Here is a 21,411-nt window from a genome sequence, read left to right on the forward strand (position 1 = left end):
TGGCTTAAGCAAATTTTCCTATTAATTGTGGCAAGTATATGTATTTTCTTGATAATCTGTTGTGGGATACAGTGTGCGCCAATGTGTTGTGAGGTATTCAAGAAATCAATTTCTTCCCCCGTTCACCGTGTGATGTTTGTAAAATCATCAGTTACAAACCTGATCCAAAATAATCGGGAGGAAGCGAAGAGATTTCTGGAGATGAGAAAGATAGTCGAGGACTATGGGCTTTTTCCATAAAGGCCATAGCCTCGAAGGGGGGATTTGATGAAGCACCCCTGGACTTTCACTGCATTTTAACCAGGGAACAGCTTTGTATGTTTTGAAAAAGTATTTTATCTAACCACGGGCATAGAGTAGGTTGTTTAGGCTGGGGGAGATTGCTTGTTGCTTAGTTGCTGATTGCTGGCCTTGCTAGAAGGAAAAGCTGTATCAACAAAGTTCCGGAGCTGGAAGGGGGGTTACTTGGGGGGGAGCTGCAAAGGGGGGTTACTTGCTGGGCTTGCTATACATTTCATCACATCAGCAAGTTTAACCTGTTACGTAGCTATATAAGGCAGACGCCCACTGGGGTGTGGGTGCTTGCTTTGCGAACGATTGCCAAGCACCACTTTCTGCGCAGAAATAAAGATTAAGTTGGATCCTTCACCCCTGTGTGTTTATTGGCACAAGCGCACCGGGCACGAACTCACTGTCCTTTGGGGACAACAAGAATAGTTAAACTACGTAAATCCCTGAACTTCAACCCTACCAGACATTATTAAAAACCCAGCCATAGCTAAAATTTTAATTAAACAGACTTTTACATTTTAAAACATCTCTTTACATCTTTAAGTATGATGAATAATCAACAGGGACATTAAGAAATGGCTGAAATCAGGTTATTTTATTTTTTAAATTAAAACACAGCATTCTCTGTTAAGGCTATCATAGGATTCTTTTATTACAACTATTAAAAGCCACTGACATGGTAATATGAATATTTTCCTCCAACAAAACTTCTTGCACCCAAGGGTCATTTGATTTAGCTTCCCCTCATTGGCCGTGTCCACACAAAACGCTCACTGCACAGTAGCCTGATACTACTGTTCAGTAGCATCGCGTGGCAAAAATCGTGATGTGATGCTACTGTGCAGTAGCGTCACAAAAGCATTCACTGGCACTACTGCACAGTAACTGGCTACTGTGCATTTTAGTACTTGATTATACAAGCACTAAATAAATGTGCAGTAAGCACTGCGCAGTAGTGTCTCATGTAGACGCGGCCATTGGGGTTCAGAAGACATGTTGTTTTGTTTCTTGGGCTTGGCTCTTTTTTGATTGTAGGGGAGAATTGTGCTACCTCCCAAACTCACCCGATTATGACACCAGCACAAGCAGTTATTCAGTTGGTGGTGCATATTTTCTTCACATGCTGCTTTCCTTCCTTATATGTCTTGAGCAGCGAAATGAACCGAGTTAAAATAAGTGCTGATATTGACCTCTTAGACACCAATTGAAATGACTAAGGCAATTAAAAATACAGAGCTAGTCTCAGGCTTCCCGCAACTCAAGCAGGCATCACTGCATTGGTTACACCTGGGTCATATATTCATGGTTTCCCTCTTCTACCTCCCTCCCCACTCAAAATTACCACGATCTGGAATAGCCCTTTAAAAGAAAAAGACAACAAACCAGAGACTTGGCTGAGCCCTCTGTTTAATTCTACATTGCTTCACTGATCATAGAGGAAGGTAGGACAGAGTTTAATGCTAAACAGCCTTGGATCAGAGGAGGATTAGTGTGCTGGAGATGCTCAAAAATGATAGAGTTCTAGTCTTCTCTCTGCCAGGCTGCAAATCAGGACATGGAAGAGAACAATGGCTGCATTGATAGATGATCCCCTCTTGGCCACTGACAAGAGCCAGATTTTAGGACTGGTGAGGATTTTTTCCCCCCCAGTTTTTGAACAAATAATGACAGCTGGTTAGAACCTATGCTATTTATGAAGCTGAGCATTTTTTAGGAAAATACCCCTGAAATTAATTAAAGGTATAACATTTTCAAAACAGTATTTTTTCAAGTTGAAGTGACTTGCTTTGAAATTTTAGGTTTAAAATAAAAGGGAAAGGTACAATTAAATAAATGGCTTCAGCAGACTTGAACCAAACATTTGGGATTTTCTTCTTTAGTTCAAATAAAGTTTGAGATCACCTCTTCACCCTAAATTAAAGGTTCAAACATGTTTATATGACAACCCTACCCCTTGGCCAATCACCCACTTCTGGACTTCCTGTGGCAGTTGAGATCCTGATGTTCTGCCTAACTAGTGTTTTCAGCTGTTCCTCTCAGGTTGTACAAGAGGTAAAGATGAGCTGTGAGCTGCTCTTTTGCTTCTAGGGTTCTCACCTGCTGAGTTCCACAGGCATCCATCCACTTACACTCTTGTTACAGGGCTATGTAATGCAGCTGATGCTAAATAGCAGTGACATGCAAACACCAAACCTGCTTTACAACAGCTTTACATATCACCTGCTTTCCAAGATTCTCCTTGAAAAAAATGCAGCTGCATGGTGGAAAGAGCACACTGAAAAACTATGCTATCATTCCCCACTGAGGAAGTCTGCTCTTGGGTTTCTAAAATCGTTCATTGCCTACTTATGCACTTGGATTCTTTGTGGTGCCTGGACAAAGAACTCTGTGCTATGTAAAAGCCTATGTCTATCTATAGTTAGCCAGGGAACTGTATTCAACTTGCATCACCTTCTGATTTGAAAAGATACCTTTGTGATTTAAGATGGTGACCACATGGTTAAGAATGAAAGTATGGGAACTAAGGGGGGGAACCAGAAAAGAAACAAAACCCAGCACTCCAAATGGTTTAAAACAGAACAGCCTCTTGCACAATTGGGGAGAATACTAGGACCACTTTACCGTAGCACTCTGATTGCCTGCTATTCTGATACGTGACCAAATTTGTGCAAATAGTTGTGTAGCTAAGGCTGATCTTATTTGGTCTGCAACTGACACAATGGGTGATGATGACCCTGCATGCCAAAATTATGAATGCTGTCACTTCTCAGGCTGCTTTATAGATTAAATTAAGCTTGTGCTGGGGTTTAGTTAGAAACGTCATAAAGCAACCCTTTCTCTCTAGCAATGGCAGGAGGAAGAGAGAGGAGCAAGTCTGAATGGCCCTGTTAAGCAGAACTTGGCTTGTGAGCACTTGGACAGGAGACTCCAGAAGGGAAAACTAACTGCCTGCTACTTGATAGCAATGCTGACAATTGGCTACATCATGTGTGGCCAACCTGTGGCATGGGTGCCACAAGTGGCATAGATAGCTTCTCTGTGCGGCATACAGCAGGTAAGGGAGGGGACAGGTAGCAGACTGGTAGATAGAGCAGGAAACAAAGCAAAATAGCAAATCAGGTAGGGAGCACCAGAAAGGAAGCAGAAAGCAGAGCAAATTAGGTAGGGGAATGGAAACAGAGTGGCACTTGGGGAGGATGTAGGGTTAATTTGTGGCATGCTTGCTAGAAAGGTTGGCCAGCGCTAAGCTACATATTCTTCCCTTGAAGTCAGTAGCACATTTTCAGTCTCACATCAGTATCATGTTTTTAGTAAGACAGCACAATTAAGCACTGGGCTTATTCAATTTCCCAATCCCTTTCCTAAGAGCTAGAAAGTTCAAAGGATGGTGGATGCAAAGGGCACCTACACAGGTACCAGATGCCTGCTCCAACACATGCTCATTAGTATGCATCAGAGCAGACTCGATTAAGTCTGGTGGAGCATGCTAATTAGCACGCTCCAGCAGCCTTGGTGTTACGTGTGTTCAGTGTCCCTATGCTTCAAAATGGTGGTGGGGGTGCTTTAACTAAAGCTGGTCAAACGAACTTTAGTTAAAGTGCCCCCACTGCAATTTTGAAGCCCAGGACGCTGAATACATGGGATACCATGGGCTCCTTAGAGCTGCTCTAATTAAAGGCTCCCACCCTACACATCCCAAGGCACATGTAAAGATACCCAAAGTCTCTAACCTCGGGTCTTTGCACTTTGTCCACTTGATTTGCACTGGCAGGTGGACAGAGTTCATCTTTCCAGCCTGTTCCAGCTTTGGGTAGTGCCACTTGACCCTATTCAGGTAAAAGAAGCAAGCTACAGTAACTCCTTTTTACAGGCCGGTCCAACATCCTCACTCTCATAAACCAGAGTGTCACTCAGTAATTCTAGCATTAGGCTCAAAGATTTTGCTCAAGCTAATACCTACATTTAAGAAAGCATCCCATCATCCTTCAAGACTGCAGAGACAAAGAATCCACAACACAAATGGTTCCAAACATTGATTGCCCATAGCACTAACACATTTTTATTTTCAGCCTCAATTTGTCCCACTCCAACTTCAGCCATTGGAACCCACTGTTTTATCACACCACCTCAGAGAGCCGCCCCCCATCCAAGTCATCACCCTTTACAAATATAGCAGCAAGAGATCCTTCTTATGAGCACATAAGGCTATTATTCAATGAAAAGAGCTCCCAGCACCCAGGATCACTGAGCGGAAGGAAATCACTTTACTCTCCCAGAAGTATACAATTTATTTTTATTTACAATACCCTATAAAAATGTAAATTTAGAAACTTTTATTTCATTAATCAGAACCAAAATCAGGGAAGAAAAAGCACAAAGAAAAATATAATAAAATGAACTTTTTTCACTTGATTGGCTGTGAGGGAAGTGAAGGTGGAGGAGGAAGGGAGCAGGGCAGATGGAGGTTCTGGTTGTACTGGGGGTAAAGAGGAGAGGGAGCTGGTTAATATCAGGGAAGAGTTTACTGGTTGTAAAATACCTACATGTGCAAATATTTTTTGTTTTTAAAAGCAGAGTCAAATTAAAAACCCCACCACATTCGAAAAGGAGCAAACAGCAGGACCCAGCCATGGATGGACATGGAAAACTTCAACTAGCCTGGAGCTCTACCTGCAAAGGATCAAACCCAGACCCCATAGTTAGTGGCCAGAGGGCTCTTGAGCTGCTGGGGGTTAAACAAGGTGCAGGAATGCAGAAGAAGGCTGGGTGTTAAAATGGTTCATGGGAAGACGAGGCAAGTGTGCAAAAAGGGAATAAAAAGTGTGTTCACTGCATCACACGATTGGGATAGGTGAGAGGGGAGCCCACTTGTGCAATTAACTGCACAGGGAACTAGGGCCCTGTGCTGTGTCTGGGGCGGGGGGAGAAGCAGACCTCAGTGCTTGATTATGAGGAGGAAAGGAGAAGCCATGAGACTCACGACTCAGCCAAAGATTAGAGAGAAGGTCACAGGGCCAATAAATTGTTTAAAAGCCTCAACCCTGCCAACCATATAAGGAGGCAGGGTGGCTGTTGAGCACCTCCCACTATCTTCTAGAGTGAGCAGGGATTCTCTTCCCAACTCCTTGGCTCTCTGGCATCTCTATGGCCAGGGGGCAGGAAGGAGGAGCAGGCACGTTCCTTCCCAATCCCTCAGTAGTGTGTGTGCTGGGGAGGGAAAGGAAGGGGATAGATAAGGGATGTTTGGAGAAGCAGCAGCTGTTGTCAAGAGGCAGAGGGGAAAAAATCAGAACTGGGGGAGAGCTCAGCACAGCAAGGACATATAGAGCTGTGACCTAGCAGCGGGGGCCAGGAGGGGAGAAACCAAAACACACACCCAACCAAGTTCATGGAGCCAGGGAGGGTCTCCCATGCCAAAATTCCAAGTGAAAAAAATCCCACAAGACTTTGCTTCGGGGGAGGAAGTGCCTCCCCCTCCTCCACTGAAATACTCTGGTGGTGATGGTGGCGGCAAGGATGGCAGCTGGGGTGTTCTGAAACCTTCTACCGTATTCCCTGCACCAACCTAACAGAGCAGAGAAAGCAAGAAGACAGGGTCAGACAGTAGCAGTGGTAGGAGATACAGTGACGGTCAGTGTTGTCTTCCCTGCTGGGAAACATCCACAGATTTTTGGCTTTTGTTAGCCATGTTTGTCCTCATGAGGACTGCCCATTTCTCTGCCCGTGGAAAATAACTCCTCTCATTTGTAAAGGTGGACTGTGAACTTCACTGTTACTATGCAGCCACCTTCCCCCTCCCTCTGATACAGCAGGGAGTTGTGGGGCAGCTAATGGCAGTGACACACCCAACCCAGACGAAAGCTGTATACTTACTGCAACTTTGTCTCCAGCAAGTTCAGCTTCTGCTGATCAACGTAGCGAGAGAAAAGGGCTAACAGGTTAGAGGGGGTAGACACTGGTTTTGCGAGGGCTGCCTGAGGGATCCGCAGAAGCTCTCTGGTTGCCATGAGCATCAGCTCTGTCCTGCCAAGGAAAGTAGGCAGAGAAAAAAGCATGAGAAGGTGGCAAGGCAAGAAAACGGAAAGATTTCATGCCCAGCAGCTGTGGTATGTTGAAACATGCTGTCTCTATGTACGTCTGCAACATATGCAAGCGCCTCAGGATCAAGTCCAGAGATACTTTTTGGAGTGGTACCTAAGCAACATGTAGGTGCCCTGCACCAAACAGTGTGAAGGGTGGTGCACGTTTACTATGCTTCAGTTCTCAGCTGCAGAGCTATGGGTAGGTCAGATTGAAGAAGGGAATGGAAGGCAGACTGCAGAACACACCTATGGGAAAAACACATCTTTAAGAACTCCTGTTACTGTAAGGTAAAGTATTTCCCTTCCTTTGTCCATAAGCACACTCCACTGAGGGAGACTTTTAGAGGCAGTGTCCCATTTACTTAGAGGAAAGACTCTCTCAGAGCAAATGATTTATGCGCCATGTTGCCAAAAACACAGCCAGTTGTCAGGAACAACATAAATTTTTGTAACTGTTGTGCTGCTCTGCAAATGCTTGGGTTGGATAAATTTTGTAGCAGTGTGGGAGAGATTACCTGAGCTTTGGCAGAGCATGCCTGATAAGAGAATTCACCCTCAGCATTTTTGTCACTTGGTCTTTCCACAGTCAGGGATTCCTTTGGAGTCCCTGGAGGGAGACTGCTGTGCAATATAGCCCAGTCACGCCATGGCGACAAGTTGCCCAGAAGAACAGTTTTGTCCTCTGTAAGCAGAGGCCAGGGCATGCCTCATGTCCAAGGTATAGACTAATGGCTCCATTCTGGACATGCATGTTTTTTGGAAAGACTGGAAGGTAGATTGTTACTTGAAGTGAGATATTATGATTGCAGTTCACAGGAATGTGTGGCATGTCTTTTAAAGATACCCTGTCCTGATGAAAAACCATATGCAGGGAAACCTCTTATGAGGGATCATTTCTTCCCAGCCTTTTCACCGAGGTGTTAGATTGAGAACGTGGTTTTTACTGATAGGTTCAGTAGAAAACTTAGTTCTTCAAATCTGAACAGCCCAGTACCAGATCAAAATGTGATGGGAGGGGAGGTGGAGAGGGGGAAAGGGGATCAGTCTCGTGTTGGAAGGAACACCTTATTCAGGTTGTGCAAGAATTGGGGTTGGGGGGAACCAGTCTGACCACTTACGGGTGAGTACTGAGCTGAGATGGATACTGGAGCACATCTGGACTGAACTTAGGAACAGACTGTTCTACTTGCACTAAAGAAAGTAATTTAGAGTTATAGTTCTTGGGTGCAGAACAGCCCTACTCTTCTGCAGTTTACCTCATCCTGGCCAACAGCAGGAAACTTGCTGAGTCAAACCCACCCGGAAAAGGGAAAGAAATTCTCTTCTTGATGCAGTATATGAGGTCTCTAGTCAGTTATGAACATTGATACTTGTAATCATCCAGTATCCAGGCTGTGAGGTGAAGGATCTGCAGGGAATGATGTCGCAGCAAAGGAAAAGGACTTGTGCTGAAGAACATCTGGGAACCAGAGTCATCTTGGCCATACTGGGGATATCAGGATCAAGTTGGTGGAGGCTTATCCAGCTTTGCAAAGAACTCTGGGGACCAGAGTGCAGGGATATAGTCGTTTCCGTGTCCACAAAACCGAGACAGCATCAGACAGGGACCCTGGTCAGGCCTCCCCTCGAATGAATAACCTTTTCTGTTAAGTCTGAGCTCTGTCTGGAATAACCCATCCAACAAAATGTCATGAAAGACTCTTTGATCTCCTGCTTATGGTACAAAGAGAAAACTCTGCTTTGGTTTTCTGGCCAGCTGTGCAGAAGACCAGGTATATATACTGCAGAAGACGAATCTACTGTTTGACACTAGTTCCACAGCTCAGGTGCTAGCTTCTGGGAGTAACTGTGACCTGCGCCATTTGCCAATGTAAGAGATAGCCATGGTGTTCTGTCAATCTGTATCAAGTATCTCAAAATGTATTGCAGGAAGGATTCAGAAGCCTTGCAAACTGCCCTGAGCTCCAACATGCTGACAGTCATCTGTGTTTTCCCTGGAGACCACAGTCCTTGCACCTCTGGAGCAAGTCCTCAAAGAATCTATTGTGAAGAACCTTGAGGAGAATAGGACAATTTCTGTCTATGATAAGGTGACAGGCTCAAGCAGTGGATGTGATATACCTTGACTTTAGCAAGGCTTTTGACAATGTCTTCAATGTTCTCATTAACAAGCTAAGGAAATACAGACTAGATGCAAGTGCTGTAAAGTGGATACATAACTGACTGAATTTTGTTCAACGAGTAGTTATCAATGGCTCAAAGTCTAATTGAGAGGAGTTATATAGTGGGGCTCTCCAGGAGTCTGTCCTGGGTCCAGTATTGTTCAACATGTTCATTCATGATTCGGATGATGGGATTGAGTATACGCTTAGCAAATATGTGGATGACAGCAAGTTACAGACACTCTGGAGGGTAGGACTAGGAACCAGAATGACCTGGATAGGCTGGAGAAATGGTTTACAAATCAACCAAGTAAGATTTGACAAAGACAAGTGCAAAATCCTGCATGTGGGATGGAATAACTGAAAGCACAAATGCAGACCTGGGTATGACTGACTAGGCTGCAGTACTGCAGAGAAGGACCTGGGGGGTTACAGTTGATCATAAGCTAAATATGAGCCAGCAGTTTGCTTTTGTTGCAAAAAAGGCCAAGAGCATACTGGGTTGTATTAACAGCAGTGTTCCTTGAAAATCAAGGGAAGTGGTTTTTCCATTCTGTTTAGCACTGGTAATCTCACCTGGGGTACTGTGCCCCGTCTTGGGCCCCATGCTTCAAGAAGAATGTGGATAGTCAGGAAAAAGTGCACTGCAGAGCAACAAAAATTAGGGGCTAGGAAGCAAGACTTATGAGAACAGGTTGAAAGAACTAGGGCTATTTAGTCTGGAGATAAGAAAACTGAGGAGGAATCAAATACTTGAAGGGCAATTACAGAGAGGATGGAGATGGGCTTTTCACTGTAGTGGTAAGGGACAGGACTAAGACAATGGCCTTCAAGCTTCAGCAGAAGAAACTTAGGTTGGAGATCAGGAGGAACTCTCTATGACGGAGGTCAAGCATTGGAACAGGCTATCTAGAGAAACCTGTGAATCTCCATTCTTGGAAATAGTCAAGAGTAGGTTGAACAGACACATGGGCTAGGATGGTTTAGTCAATGACAATCTTGCCTTGAGCAGGTAGCTTGACTAGATGACCTTTTGAGGTCAGGCCTGGTTTCCTATGATCTTATGTCAGCAGTTTTCAAATATTTGTTTTCTCTTTTCTGTGGCAGCATTTCACTCATTCTTCCTTACCATATAAGGCAAAATAGGAGCCAAGGGCTTTAAAATTGCAGCAAAGCAGATTTAGATAGTCTCTCAAAGGAAACCTTTCCAACTGTAAGAACAGGGCAGTAGGCAAGTAGTGGAATTCCCGAAAAGGGGATAAACACCTGTATGGAATGGTTTAAGAACAACACATCCTACACCTGTGAAGTATTTTTTTTTTTCCAAGAAACTTGATCTACCCTAGGAAAAATCTGGGCTGCAGTCAGACTTTGAAGAAAACATAACTGATACCTGTTGTGCTTCTATTTTAGGTGGTGGGTGCTTGCAAGTCAAGGAGTCTTTCAGGGTCATAGAATCATAGAAAATGAGTGTTGGAAGGGACCTCAGGAGGTCATCTAGTTGAATCCCCTGCTCAAAGCAGGACCATTGCCAACTAGATCATCCCAGCCAAGGCTTTGTCTAGACAGGTCTTAAAAACCTCCAAGGATGGAGATTCCACAACCCTTCTGGGCAGCCTGTTTCAGTGCTTTACTACCCTCCTAGTGAGAAGGTTTTTCCTCACATCTAACCTAAACTTCCCTTGCTGCAACTTGAGGCCATTGCTACTTGTTCTGTCATCTGCTACCACTGAGAACAGTCTAGCTCCATCCTCTTTGAAATCACTCTTCAGGTAGTTGAAAGCTGCTATTAAACCTCCCCTCAGTCTTCTCTTTTCTAGACTAAATAAGCTCAGCTCCTTCAACCCCTCGTCAGAAGCTGTGTCCCAGCTCCCTAACCAATTTTCATTGCCCTCCGCTGGACTCTCCAATTTGCCCACATCCTTTCTGTAGTGGGGGGTGTAGTGGGGGGCTCAAAACTGGACACAGTACTCCAGATGTGGCCTCACCAGTGCAGACTAGAGGGGGAATACTCACTTCCCTTGATCTGTTGGCAACGCTCCTATTAACTTGGCCCAGGATGCCATTAACCTTCTTGGCAACAAGGGCACACTATTGGCTCATATTCAGTTTACTGTCTATTGTAACCCCCAGGTCTTTTTCTGCAGAGCTGCTGCTTAGCGAGTTGGTCATAAAGTGAATAGTCTGTTTTGGTGCTAACTCCACTGCCTTGAAAGGCAGGGCCTTCCAGAGTGGCCTTCCCCAGGGGCCATGGAGGTGCAGCAGATTCATGACCTTCTGCCTGACCACAGCTATCTGCCTTGAATGGGATACCATAGAAGCCACATCTAGGACTGCTTGTTATCTGGCCTGAGCAATCACTTGGCCTTCCAATACCAGTGAAACAAACTGCTCCTAGAAGTCAAGCAGCACCTTCTTCCTAAAGGAGACAAGCTTCCTGTAGTCCTGGAAATTGTAACTCAGCACCTGGATCTGATAATTCATCATGACCCACTGTTTTGAATTTCTTCAGCCCTTTGCTTTGACTGGCGTTTTCTTTTCCAATCTTGTGAGGCAGAGAGTCCTAACTAGTAACCCTGGGTTTTCTTGGGGAATGACCTAGTGAGTCCTGGCTTCCTGAATCCAAGGCCCATCCCACTGATTTGCTCAATGGGGACAGATGACTACAGTCTTGCTCCCATCTCCTTAGGGGCAAGGGAGGAGAGGACTTGGAGAGAGGATTTCCTTGGGATGTGGTATTCTCTAATAGGCAGCAGAGATATTTAGAGAGCATCCATTTTTGTGGGGATGGCCTTGCCATGTAAAGGAACAATCCTAGGAACCTGGTAATCTTGACTAGGACATTCAAGGTCCAAGGAATTTTTTCTGTTTATAGTAACCAAAGGAGGCTAATGAGCAACAGTAGAAAATTAAAATGTAGCAACCTGATCTTTTCCATACTACCAGAGAAGACATGAGGAGTTGCAAGAGGCACACACCATTGTGGCCAAAGGAGGGGCTGAGGCAGAGCACATGCACACCCACATGCTGGAAGGTGCACATGGACAATCATGCAAAGGAGAGCTCTGCTCTCCAAGCAGCTGTCAAGGTGGGGCAAGAGATGGGGGGGGCAAGGAGGAGGGAAGGATTAGAAACTTTTGGCTGCTCTGTTAACTCCCTAGCTGAAGGATGCCACAAGGGCTGCTGGCTGAGCCAAACTGCCCAAGCCCTCTTCTTTTCTCGAGCTGAGTGGGCAGCCAGCAGCCCCTGCTGAGTCAGCAGAAGCCTCTGCTGCAGCACCAGGGGCTTAATTCTTCTTTAGAAACACAGTGGAGCTGAGCCCCAGGGGCAGTAGCAGAGGTTCCTGCCAAATCAGTAGCAGCTTCTGCAGCACCAGTCTCTACCAGGAGAAAGGGAAAGTAATGTTGTACATGGGCAATGCAGTGAGCACAAAGGGCTCTTACTGTCCACAGCCAACAGCTAGGGAGCCCCAGCGGGATCCAGTGGCAGGTACAACACTCTCTCCCAGGCTTAGTTCCTAATATCTACCTCTGCCCACTATCAGTGGCAGAGACCTGGCTTGGGAGGCTGTAGTATAAACCATCACCATGCAATTCCTAAGAACATGTTTTAACTTTTGGTAATGCTTACTATGAATTAAAATAAAACAAGTGCTAAGTGTCAAATGCAACAAGGTCCTATGCAAGAGCCCACTCCCAGGAAAATGCAGCCAGAAGTGACGAATTCAAATTCTTCTTACAGGTTAAAATTTTTAACTGGAGGGCTACCTAGGCACCCTCGCCATCCAGCCCACTTGCCTAGACACCACCTGCTGATGTTACCCAAGAAGACTGCATGTTGCACACCCTGGCCAAACAGCTTGTTCTAGAAAGGATCTGAAAAGCCTCCAACCATACATTTGCCAGGAGAAGACTGGAGGGTAGAATCTGGCTCCAAGAGGATATTCAGGCCAAAGTTCAGTTCCCAGAGACAGCAAGGCTTTTCTGTAAGAACTCAGCTAATAAGAGTGGCTTCAGAATCTAACTCACAGGAGCTTTGAAGAGATTCAACTATGGATTACCACTTTGGCCACACACAATGCATTTATACTTACACTGACCACCTATTCCACATTTCCAGATTCAACAATTGACTGGTTGAACAAATCCCTTCTCAAGTTTCATATCTTTTTTAAAAGCTAGAATGGACCATAAAAATCACTCAGTCTGGCTTTCAGCACAGACTACAGAATCTCACTCAGATACCTCTATATGTTGAGCCTAATAACTTGGGCTGGACGAAAGCATTTTCCAGAATGTAGCATCCAGTCCAAGAAGAAGAAATGGAGAATCCACCTCTTCCCTTGGTAGCTTGTTCCAGTAGCTGATCATCAGTACTTTAAAAAGTATATATGTTATATTTCTATGTATCTGAATTTTTAGTTTTAGCTTCCAGCTATTGGTTCCTGCTATTCCTTTTCTCATTACATTAAAAAGCCCTTTGCTACCTGACATTTTCTTCCCATGAAAGTACCTACAACACGATAAATCACGTCCTCTTGAAATGTTGACAAGCGAGAAAAGATTTAGTTCGAGTCTCCAATAGTATGGTATTTCTCAAGCCCTCAAACCTTTGAGTCCCCTCTGTATCTTTTTCAGTTTCCCCATCAGGTTCTTTTAAAAAACAAAAATGTTGATACCAATACAGTACCATCTAATTTTGGTATCAACCTCAGCAACGGCATTCAGGGGAGAAAGGAAAGAGGATCACCTTTCTACCTTTTTCCAGTTCTCTTCTTCATGCATTCAAAAATCATGTCAGCATTTTTCACCCTGACAACATTGTATCTCCTGTTCAGTTTGAAGAACATTCATGGATCACTGTGGATAGAAGTCCCTTACGTCAGGCAGAAACTGCTGTTAACACTTTTCTCCAGCAATATGGCACCATTATACAGGAGTAAACTTATAGCTTCCTAGACTCCAATGAAGAACATCTCCATGGTGGCCAGATGCATCACTTTCAAGAGAGGAAGAAGTAGAATCCCTTCAATGGGGCACATGTTCTCCACAACTGGTAATCCTCACTAATCTGATGTGCACAGAAACTTTGTACAGAGCGCAGCACAATCAGCAAGACCATATGAAGGATTCAAATTACTGCAGGAAACCATCAGCTCAGTGCAATTTGCAATTCCCCATTTCTGCTGGGAACATAAAAGATGACATCTCCAGATTCTTGGTCTTATTCTTTGACTGTTACAGAAAGTCTCAACTGTTAATCAGGAGGTTGTATTATTCAGCATGTAGATGGAAAAAGGCAATATCCAACTCACCACTGGCTAGTCTGCATTATCCTCAAAAAGGAAGATAGATGCAGGGGAAGACATAGATAGCTATGGAGTTGGGACTCACCACTGGTTGTCTTGCATAAGTTCTGTGGCAGCATCTGAACTCTGCAATTCTTCCCCACGGCTTAAAACCAAGTATAGCAGGGACAAGCCGAACTGCAACAAGAGGGAGAGTGCATGTTTAAGACAGGCTGGTCTTCAAGTCTGCATGCACTCTGTGCACCCAACAGAACAAGGAGCCACTCTTCTTTTCCTGGTCCTGTTACACAGCCATACTTCCCTCTTTCAGGACCAGCCTTCATTTCCCCTTCTCCAGTCCCTGCTGGTTTTCTCTGTACCTCTCCAGACTGCAGACAGTATCAAGATACCATTTGCAGAATATTCCAGGATAGACAATGCTTTTTCCATTATCTCCCCTTCAAGGACAAACTACTGTAACTTTCCCCTCAACCCTGAGGATAACTGTCTTCAAGACACAGTTTACTAAGTTCAGAGAGAAGAGTTGGACAAAGGCCTCCCTAGCCTTTCATACTCGGTGTTGGTCTCTGCAGGAGTGATGCTAACCAGGCTCACTTTGAATTAGAAATGCAAGTGGTTTTTTCCACCCCCCACCCAACAGCTAAAAAATAGTCCTGTTTCCTTTTCAGACATTTTGGCACATGCTTCTTCATTTCTTATCTTTCCCTCTCAATCCCTGTGCTCTCCTGGTTATTTTGATAGCTCAAGGCTCATCATATCAGATTCCACCCCCTGCCAACCCAAAAGTGGTCCACTGCCAAATTCTACTGGGACTGGATTCAGAGCCATGGCTATAAACATTTCCATTCCTTGTCTGCAGCCTGCTGCCCCAACAAAATATACTATGTGTCAGTCCACCTGCTCTTTGTGCCAGCCTTCACAATATGCTTGGGTATACCAACCATCTTGGCTGAGGTGTCATTGTGATCTGGTCCAAGATGCTGGGTTTATCTTGGTCCAGCATTCATGATTTCAATTCATTCTTTTCTATATCAAATACCAATCCAGGATAAGGTAACTTATTTCTCACAGGCACCAGAGACCCTGGCATTAAAGTTAAAGCTCAGACAGACCAGCAGAATAAACCCTATTGTGAGGAAGAATGCCCCTATCCACCCCATTGGTAGTATTGCCAAAGGATGTTTTGCTTTAACTCCCAAACCTTTCAAAACTTCCACTGCCCATATTCTGGCTGGCCAATGCAAGGAGTTAGATCTAGAGAAAAGGGAAGAGGAAGGTAATGGAAATTCTCTGTAATGAGCCTGAAAAATTTCCCTTCCTTAAAGCTGCTAGGTAAGGGAATGAGACTTCTTCCTCATTCATTCCTACTTTCACAATTAAGACTACAAATTTCAGCAATATTTGCTCAGACACTACCCCTCCACAGAAGAAAACAATTATTCAAAAGGGGTAGCCTTTGAATAGGCTGTTAGCCTAGCCCTAGATTTTGGGCTCAGAGAGGCAGTGTCCAGACTAGTTGGATGGAGAAAAAGTCTGTTTCTCCAGAGGTTTTAATTTATGGAGGGTGTCCTGAACCTCTTCCTGGATGCTGGATTGGCTAATAAGGGTTCCTTCCAGTTAAAAGGAGGCCAAAGGGGCTCTTCCCCCTCCTCTCAATGTCCAGGGGCAAGAGACACTGGGAAAAGTATTAAGAAAGTGAAGCTTTCTTTGTCTAGCACCTTCTCTGCTCTGAAGACCCCAGCCTGCTTTCTATGCTCAAGTCAGATCCTAGCACTGAAGGCAATGAGCACGCAGAAGCTGCAGTCAGCTATGGCTCACACAGGGCCTTAAGGGTTTAAGCTAGTTATGCTGAAATTCCCTAAAACCAATGTCTTGGCAACAAGCCCGTGTTGAGCAAGAGGGAAGAAAGGCTAGTTCTTCCAGCCCCCTCCAATGCAGAACATGAACCACATCTCTTTGGCTCAGCACTATCAACACTGGGGTGAGACCCCAGCAAGATGGAAGAGGATTAGTCCAAGCACCTTGCTCTGGAGCACAGCTGAGAGGTGCAGGTTGGCAGGTGCCAGCGCTGTTGCACTGTGAGGTAGGTTTGCTAGCTGCTGCAGAAGGCTGGTGACAGTTCCCAGCGGAAGATGATATAGAACATGAGAGAAGGGTCTCAACAGGCAGGGCAGCACCTGGGAATGAGAGAAGAGCAACATTAACCAGACAGCTTCCTGAAGAGTTCTCCCAACACACGTTCCAGGAAGACCAGGGAACTAAAACACTGGTATGGTCGTTTATTGCTAAGCAGAACAAGGGCTCTCCAAAGGATATTCCCTCTTTAAGGGAATCCAGCTCTTGCTGCGACACACAGAACAAAGGTTTAAGGTAGACAGGAGACTGGTAGAAAAATATAGGCAAAACAATAAACAGAACACCAACACCATGGAGTCAACAATAGCTTTACCTCGGGGTGAGACAGGGTGACTATGCACTTTAGACTTGATGAGAACTGTTCTACTGTCTCTTGCCTATGTATACTGTAAGCTCCCAGGGGCAGGAACCCACTCTTTCCACATCTCTACAAACCTAAGAGGAGGGGTTCCAACCTCGGAGGTAACTGGGTACTGCTTCAGTATGAACAGCAGTGCTATTTCAATTCCTCACCCATACCCCATCTTTTGGGGAAGCTGGGTTTCAGCAGAAGTTCCCCAGCCAGGTCAGCAACTACTCTAAACTGTTCTCTTATTCCTGAGATCGGTTCCTTTTTAAATTTATATTATACATTATTCCTTTCATTCTTCTTCTATTACATTATGCAAGGTTCCTGGTGTTTGAGCACTAACAAATGTAACCTCAATGTGGCATTTACAGGTCTTCACATTTTGTTTCCACTCTTTAAAACCAAAAGAAAAACGAAACAGAACAAGTATTAACCTGGCTACTTATTTTGCTTTGTGTTTGCTTTACTTAATTAACAGCCTATGGAATTAATACAGACCTCTGCTGAAGTAGGAGAGACCAGACCCTTTGCCTTCCTCCGGGAAGATACTAAATGATATTATGAGTCTGCTGTTGTTTGCTTTAAAATCTGTAGCCTTGTTTGTACAAGAAGTGAATTTTCAGTCTGTGAAGTCCTTTGCTATTCATGGTTTGGTTCCCTCCCCACCACAACCCCAGCTTAAGCCTTCTTCAGAGGGAGGAAAAATGTCAGCATTTAAGAATTCTGTCCATTTCTGAAGATTGTGCCATGTGTTCTTTCTTCTAGGGAAAGGAAAAAGCTCAGAATTAAGCCTTTAAAAAAAAAAAAAAAAAGAGTCTGAAAAGGTCCTTCTTTCAGTCTGATGTCTCCTGAAAGACTCATGAACTGAGGCTTTCCCACTACTCAGCTGAAAGAACCAAATTCACTCTTCTACTTGTTTCTCAGATATTTGTTTTTTTGTCAAAAACAAAATGCATCTTTTAGTTTAAATTCTTTCCTTCTTTTCTGCACTTCCTTGGTAATAGACATTACCTGAATTGTGGTACCATACAGAAATAAAGACACTGTCTAAACTTAAAAGAAAATTATGCCTTTTTGTGGGGGAGGAGGAGGAGCAAGGACAATCATGCCCATACCCTTCTGTTTGTCTTTAGTTTTCTAGAAGACTAGAGGAGGGGATGTACATTAATGTCCTTTGGGCTGCTGTCATATAACACAACAGCAAAAAAGAGAGACAGAGACAGAAACACAAAGTGTTCTCCAGCTTCTTTAAAAAATGGGAAGTTAACAGCGCTCAGAGGGACAGGACAAAAATAGACCATCTGTGTGACCAGACTTCCTTTAGCTTCCTAAGATCATGCATTTTCTATCTTAGATCAAGCTAGGTCAGTTTCAGCCCAAGGGAGAATTTCAGGGACAGCTGACTGTGGGAAGAAGATGGTTCTACAATGGAAGTATCCAAACACTGACTTGTCCCAATGCTGCTCCAAGACCACAGAGCACTTTGCTAGTTCTATATAATTCATGCTCACACACCTATGTGAGGTAAGGAAACACAACTGTCCCCGTTACTGGGAACATGGAAATGTCAAGACACTTCCTCCTCAAACTCCTGCAGTGAATCAGGTGTGGAAAGTACAAAACCCAATTCCCAGTCCCCTGCTCTGGTCATAGCTGCTAAGAGAATCAGAGACAGCGCATACAAACCATTGTGAAAAGGAGCCCCCTTCCTACCTCAACCTCTCTAGTTACCTCATCCTGAGCATCCTTCTTGATAAGGAAAGGCAGGTTCCTGGCTGTTGCCATGAGTATATCAGCGGCCTGCTCCGTGGACAGGAAGGGGAGGATCCGGGCAACCAACCGTTTCCCTTTCCGGATACACATGATTTGTACAAAGTGGTCATCACTAGGCCTGCCAAGGACAGAAGAGTCAGGTGGTTGGTCAGTAACAGGAACAATCCCAATTCACAGTGGTTGGGTACAGACTAGGAAAGTATTTAGGGTGCTCCCTCATTCTTGTTAAACACAGGCCAGCATTCAGTCATGACTTCTCTTACTGCCACAGAGAGGATGCCTTCCAAAAGCCTTGCTTGTTCAGCCTGAAGGGAAACACATGGGAAATAGCATGGTGCTCCTCCAAGCCTTAAAGGTTCCTCTAAAATGGCTCTCTTATAAACTGGGGCAACAATGATCACTGCAGTTAATACTGCACAACTGCTTCCATACCACCCCTTACCCCACATTTCAGAGTATGTCTACACTGCGGTTACTTCTGCATGGCAGTAACTCACTCAAGTTTGGGTGCTGACACCAGTTGAGCTGTGGCAGTGCAGAGCTTGCATGAGCTCAACACCAGGGAACTACCAGATTCTCAAGTGAGGCCTTAAAGGTGAGGCTGAGTGAGCCCTGTGCTGCTACAGCTAGACTGTTACTGTTACTAAGCTGACTCTGGTAGTGCCCCCCTTCCTCCCCCCCGACAGTCACTTCTGTGACCACAGCACAGACATGCTATCTATTGTTTCTTTTACTGGGAAGGTATCTTCCAGGCTCTAGTAAAGGGGTATTGGTTGTAGCTGAGTTGGTCTCAGGACATAGGCAGACAAGATTATTTGGGCAAATCCAGTATTTTTTATTAGACCAACTAAGATAGTTGGAAAAATTATTTGCAAGCTTTTGGGTACAAACCCTCTTCAACCTCTGGTAAAGGAACTTTGTGGGGGCAGGAAGAAACTAGAGTCATTATAAAAAAGGTATGGCAGAAGGGGGACAAAAAAGGCCCACCCTACTATAGATAAAAACTCATGCCCCTTTAGAGATAAAGTCAGAAACAGGAGGACTGGGCAGCAGCCAAGGGAGAAGAGCCTCTCAGCGAGTTATAATCCTTCCACTTGGAATGTGCATGGCATCCCCTCACCATGCCCATGAAGCACATGGCTAATGCCTCTCCACAGCAAACACTTTAGTGATTAATCCACAAGAACTAACAGCACAAGCCCACCACACGGGGGGGGGGGGGGGGGAGGGCTAAGGAGAGGAAGAGCAACTACTAATGCCACCAAATACCCAAGCTCCTCTGTTGTTTGCCTGGTTTCTCTTACATTTCTGTACATTTCCCATCTCTTGTAAAGAGACAAGTTCCCCATACCCTTCAGAATCTTTGCCTCCCTATCCCCATCCTTTCCAACCACAAGGGCAACAGTCAGGGTCCCTACTGGTTTGAGCAAGGCTGTCACTAAGGGATGCTGTTATATGTAGGCAGCAGCTAAGGGCCTGACCACCTTCCCTGACCTTCAACACAGACAGTACTAACAAGTTCTCTTCCCTCCCTACACTGTAAGAGAAGAGCAGCAAGGCTGGGCTAGCTCATGTGCAGTGCTGAGAGTACTGGAGGCTCTTGTTTCTCCAAGGACATCTGCATGGCACCTCATATGAACAGACTCTAGCTACCTTTGTGCCAGCTGGCAAGTATACTGCTACTAGTGCAGACCACAAACCCTGCCTGGGGCCAGGGACAAATATTCAGGTGGTTTCCCTGTTGCAAGTGATGCCTGAGCCAGGTGCAGTCCCTTCCATATGCCCACACATTCAGAAAGGGTCCTCACCTATCTTGGCTGGGCATTTTCCCCCTCAGATTGTCATACATGTCACAGATCTTCTGCTTCCTCTCCTCCATCAGGGCTGGCCTTTCCCCTTCCAGGCTCAGAAGATAGCGTCTCTCATAGTCCTCCACATCTAGGAGGAGGCTATATGTCTGTAGAACAAAGAGCTAAATTAGAGCTTGGCAGGTGGAAAAGGAAGTGGTTTCTTAAGTAGTTTTAGGAATGGAAAGTGCAGCTAGTCAGAAGAACCTGAGGAGGGGATTCCATCGATCTCTCCCACAGTGGCAGACACAAAGGCAGCAGCATACCACCCTCTCATACTAAAGAGGTCTCCACTAGAGCTGTGCAACGCTTCAGTAGCCGATTAGAGGAGGAGATTCAGCGCCAAATCTCTGAGTCTGAATCGAAACATGAAACCAATGAAAAGGTCTGAATTGAATCAGAAGCCTCTGAATGGATTCGGAAAAGATTTGGTGCTGCTTTGGAGATTCTGCTCTAGACTAAACAGGCAGCAGTCCTCACCATGCTGGACACAGCTGCCTCCAGCTGGTAAGTCTGTTGTGGTGGACAGACGGGGGAGGGAAGGGGTAGATCAACACCCCCACAGCAAGGGAGGGATCGGGGCTGGGGCTGAGACAAGCTGCCCAGCTAGGGCTGGGGGGCGGGAAATGCAGGCATGGCAGTGCTGAGAGCAGGGGCTATGCCCTGCTGCTGCTTACCCCCTTCTGCCCGGAACAAGTCATGCCTGCATCTCACCCTCCTCCCCTCCCACCTCACTGTGGGAGCACTGATTTGCCCTCCCCGCCCCCACCACACACATAACAGACTCAACAGCTGGGAGGCAGCTGTGTCCAGCATGGTGAGGACTGCTGCCTGTTTAGCTTAGGGCTGAATCTCTGAAGCAGCGCCGAATCTTCAGACCCAATTCAGCCATGGGACAGTGATTCGAATCTCCGAATCGAATCGCTGTCCCTCCGAACTGGCTGAATCCGAATCTGAAGTGAATATTTGCTGCTTCACACAGGCCTAGTCTCCACTAGCTCCTTGGTGGGACTGCTGAAGGAGCCAATAAGGGGGAAAGCATTGCCATCATTTACTGGGAGTCTTAATAAAAGCCTGATTTATTTCTAGCTTTAAACACAATGCCACAATCAGGCCGACAGAAAAACTTGTGGTGTGAGGCCCCAGTTTGCTATCTGAATCCAAGAGGGGTGCAGGCATGGAGTCTTTACTAGGACTTGCCAGTTTCAGCAGTCCCAAAGCACTCTGAGGGCTTAGCAAGTCCCATTTTTTCCTAGCTTGGTTGACTCTTCTGCCTAAAGCGAAGAACAGGAAGGAAGTGTGAGGTGTGCGTGTACAGGAGTAAGCTGCACACTCACCTTTTCAATTGTGACAAGTGTCTGACGTCTCTTATCTCGAACCTGCTTCTCCTTGGTCTCCTGGAGAAAGAGATAACAAGGCTGAAGCAGCAGCAGACTTAAGGCTCCTGTTCAACAGGCCAATT

General features: G+C 45.3%; 1 protein-coding gene across 3 annotated transcripts in view; it reads right to left on the reverse strand.

Moving 5' to 3' along the window:
• Nucleotides 1-4,610: 4,610 nt before the first annotated feature.
• Nucleotides 4,611-21,411, reverse strand: part of PATL1 (PAT1 homolog 1, processing body mRNA decay factor) — a 23,815-nt gene continuing 7,014 nt past the window's right edge. For all 3 annotated transcript variants that reach the window (XM_025216140.1, XM_025216141.1, XM_025216142.1), the window contains 7 exons: nt 21,287-21,346; nt 19,911-20,059; nt 18,061-18,220; nt 15,866-16,021; nt 13,930-14,021; nt 6,166-6,315; nt 4,611-5,857 (listed from right to left, as the gene is read on the reverse strand). In XM_025216140.1, the coding sequence (XP_025071925.1) occupies nt 5,836-5,857; nt 6,166-6,315; nt 13,930-14,021; nt 15,866-16,021; nt 18,061-18,220; nt 19,911-20,059; nt 21,287-21,346 (789 nt within the window). In that variant the 3' untranslated portion in view covers nt 4,611-5,835. The remainder of the gene's footprint in view (nt 5,858-6,165; nt 6,316-13,929; nt 14,022-15,865; nt 16,022-18,060; nt 18,221-19,910; nt 20,060-21,286; nt 21,347-21,411) is intronic.

The sequence above is a fragment of the Alligator sinensis genome, unplaced genomic scaffold (genome assembly GCF_000455745.1).
Source record: "Alligator sinensis unplaced genomic scaffold, ASM45574v1 scaffold1002_1, whole genome shotgun sequence".
Classification (NCBI taxonomy): Eukaryota; Metazoa; Chordata; order Crocodylia; family Alligatoridae; genus Alligator; species Alligator sinensis.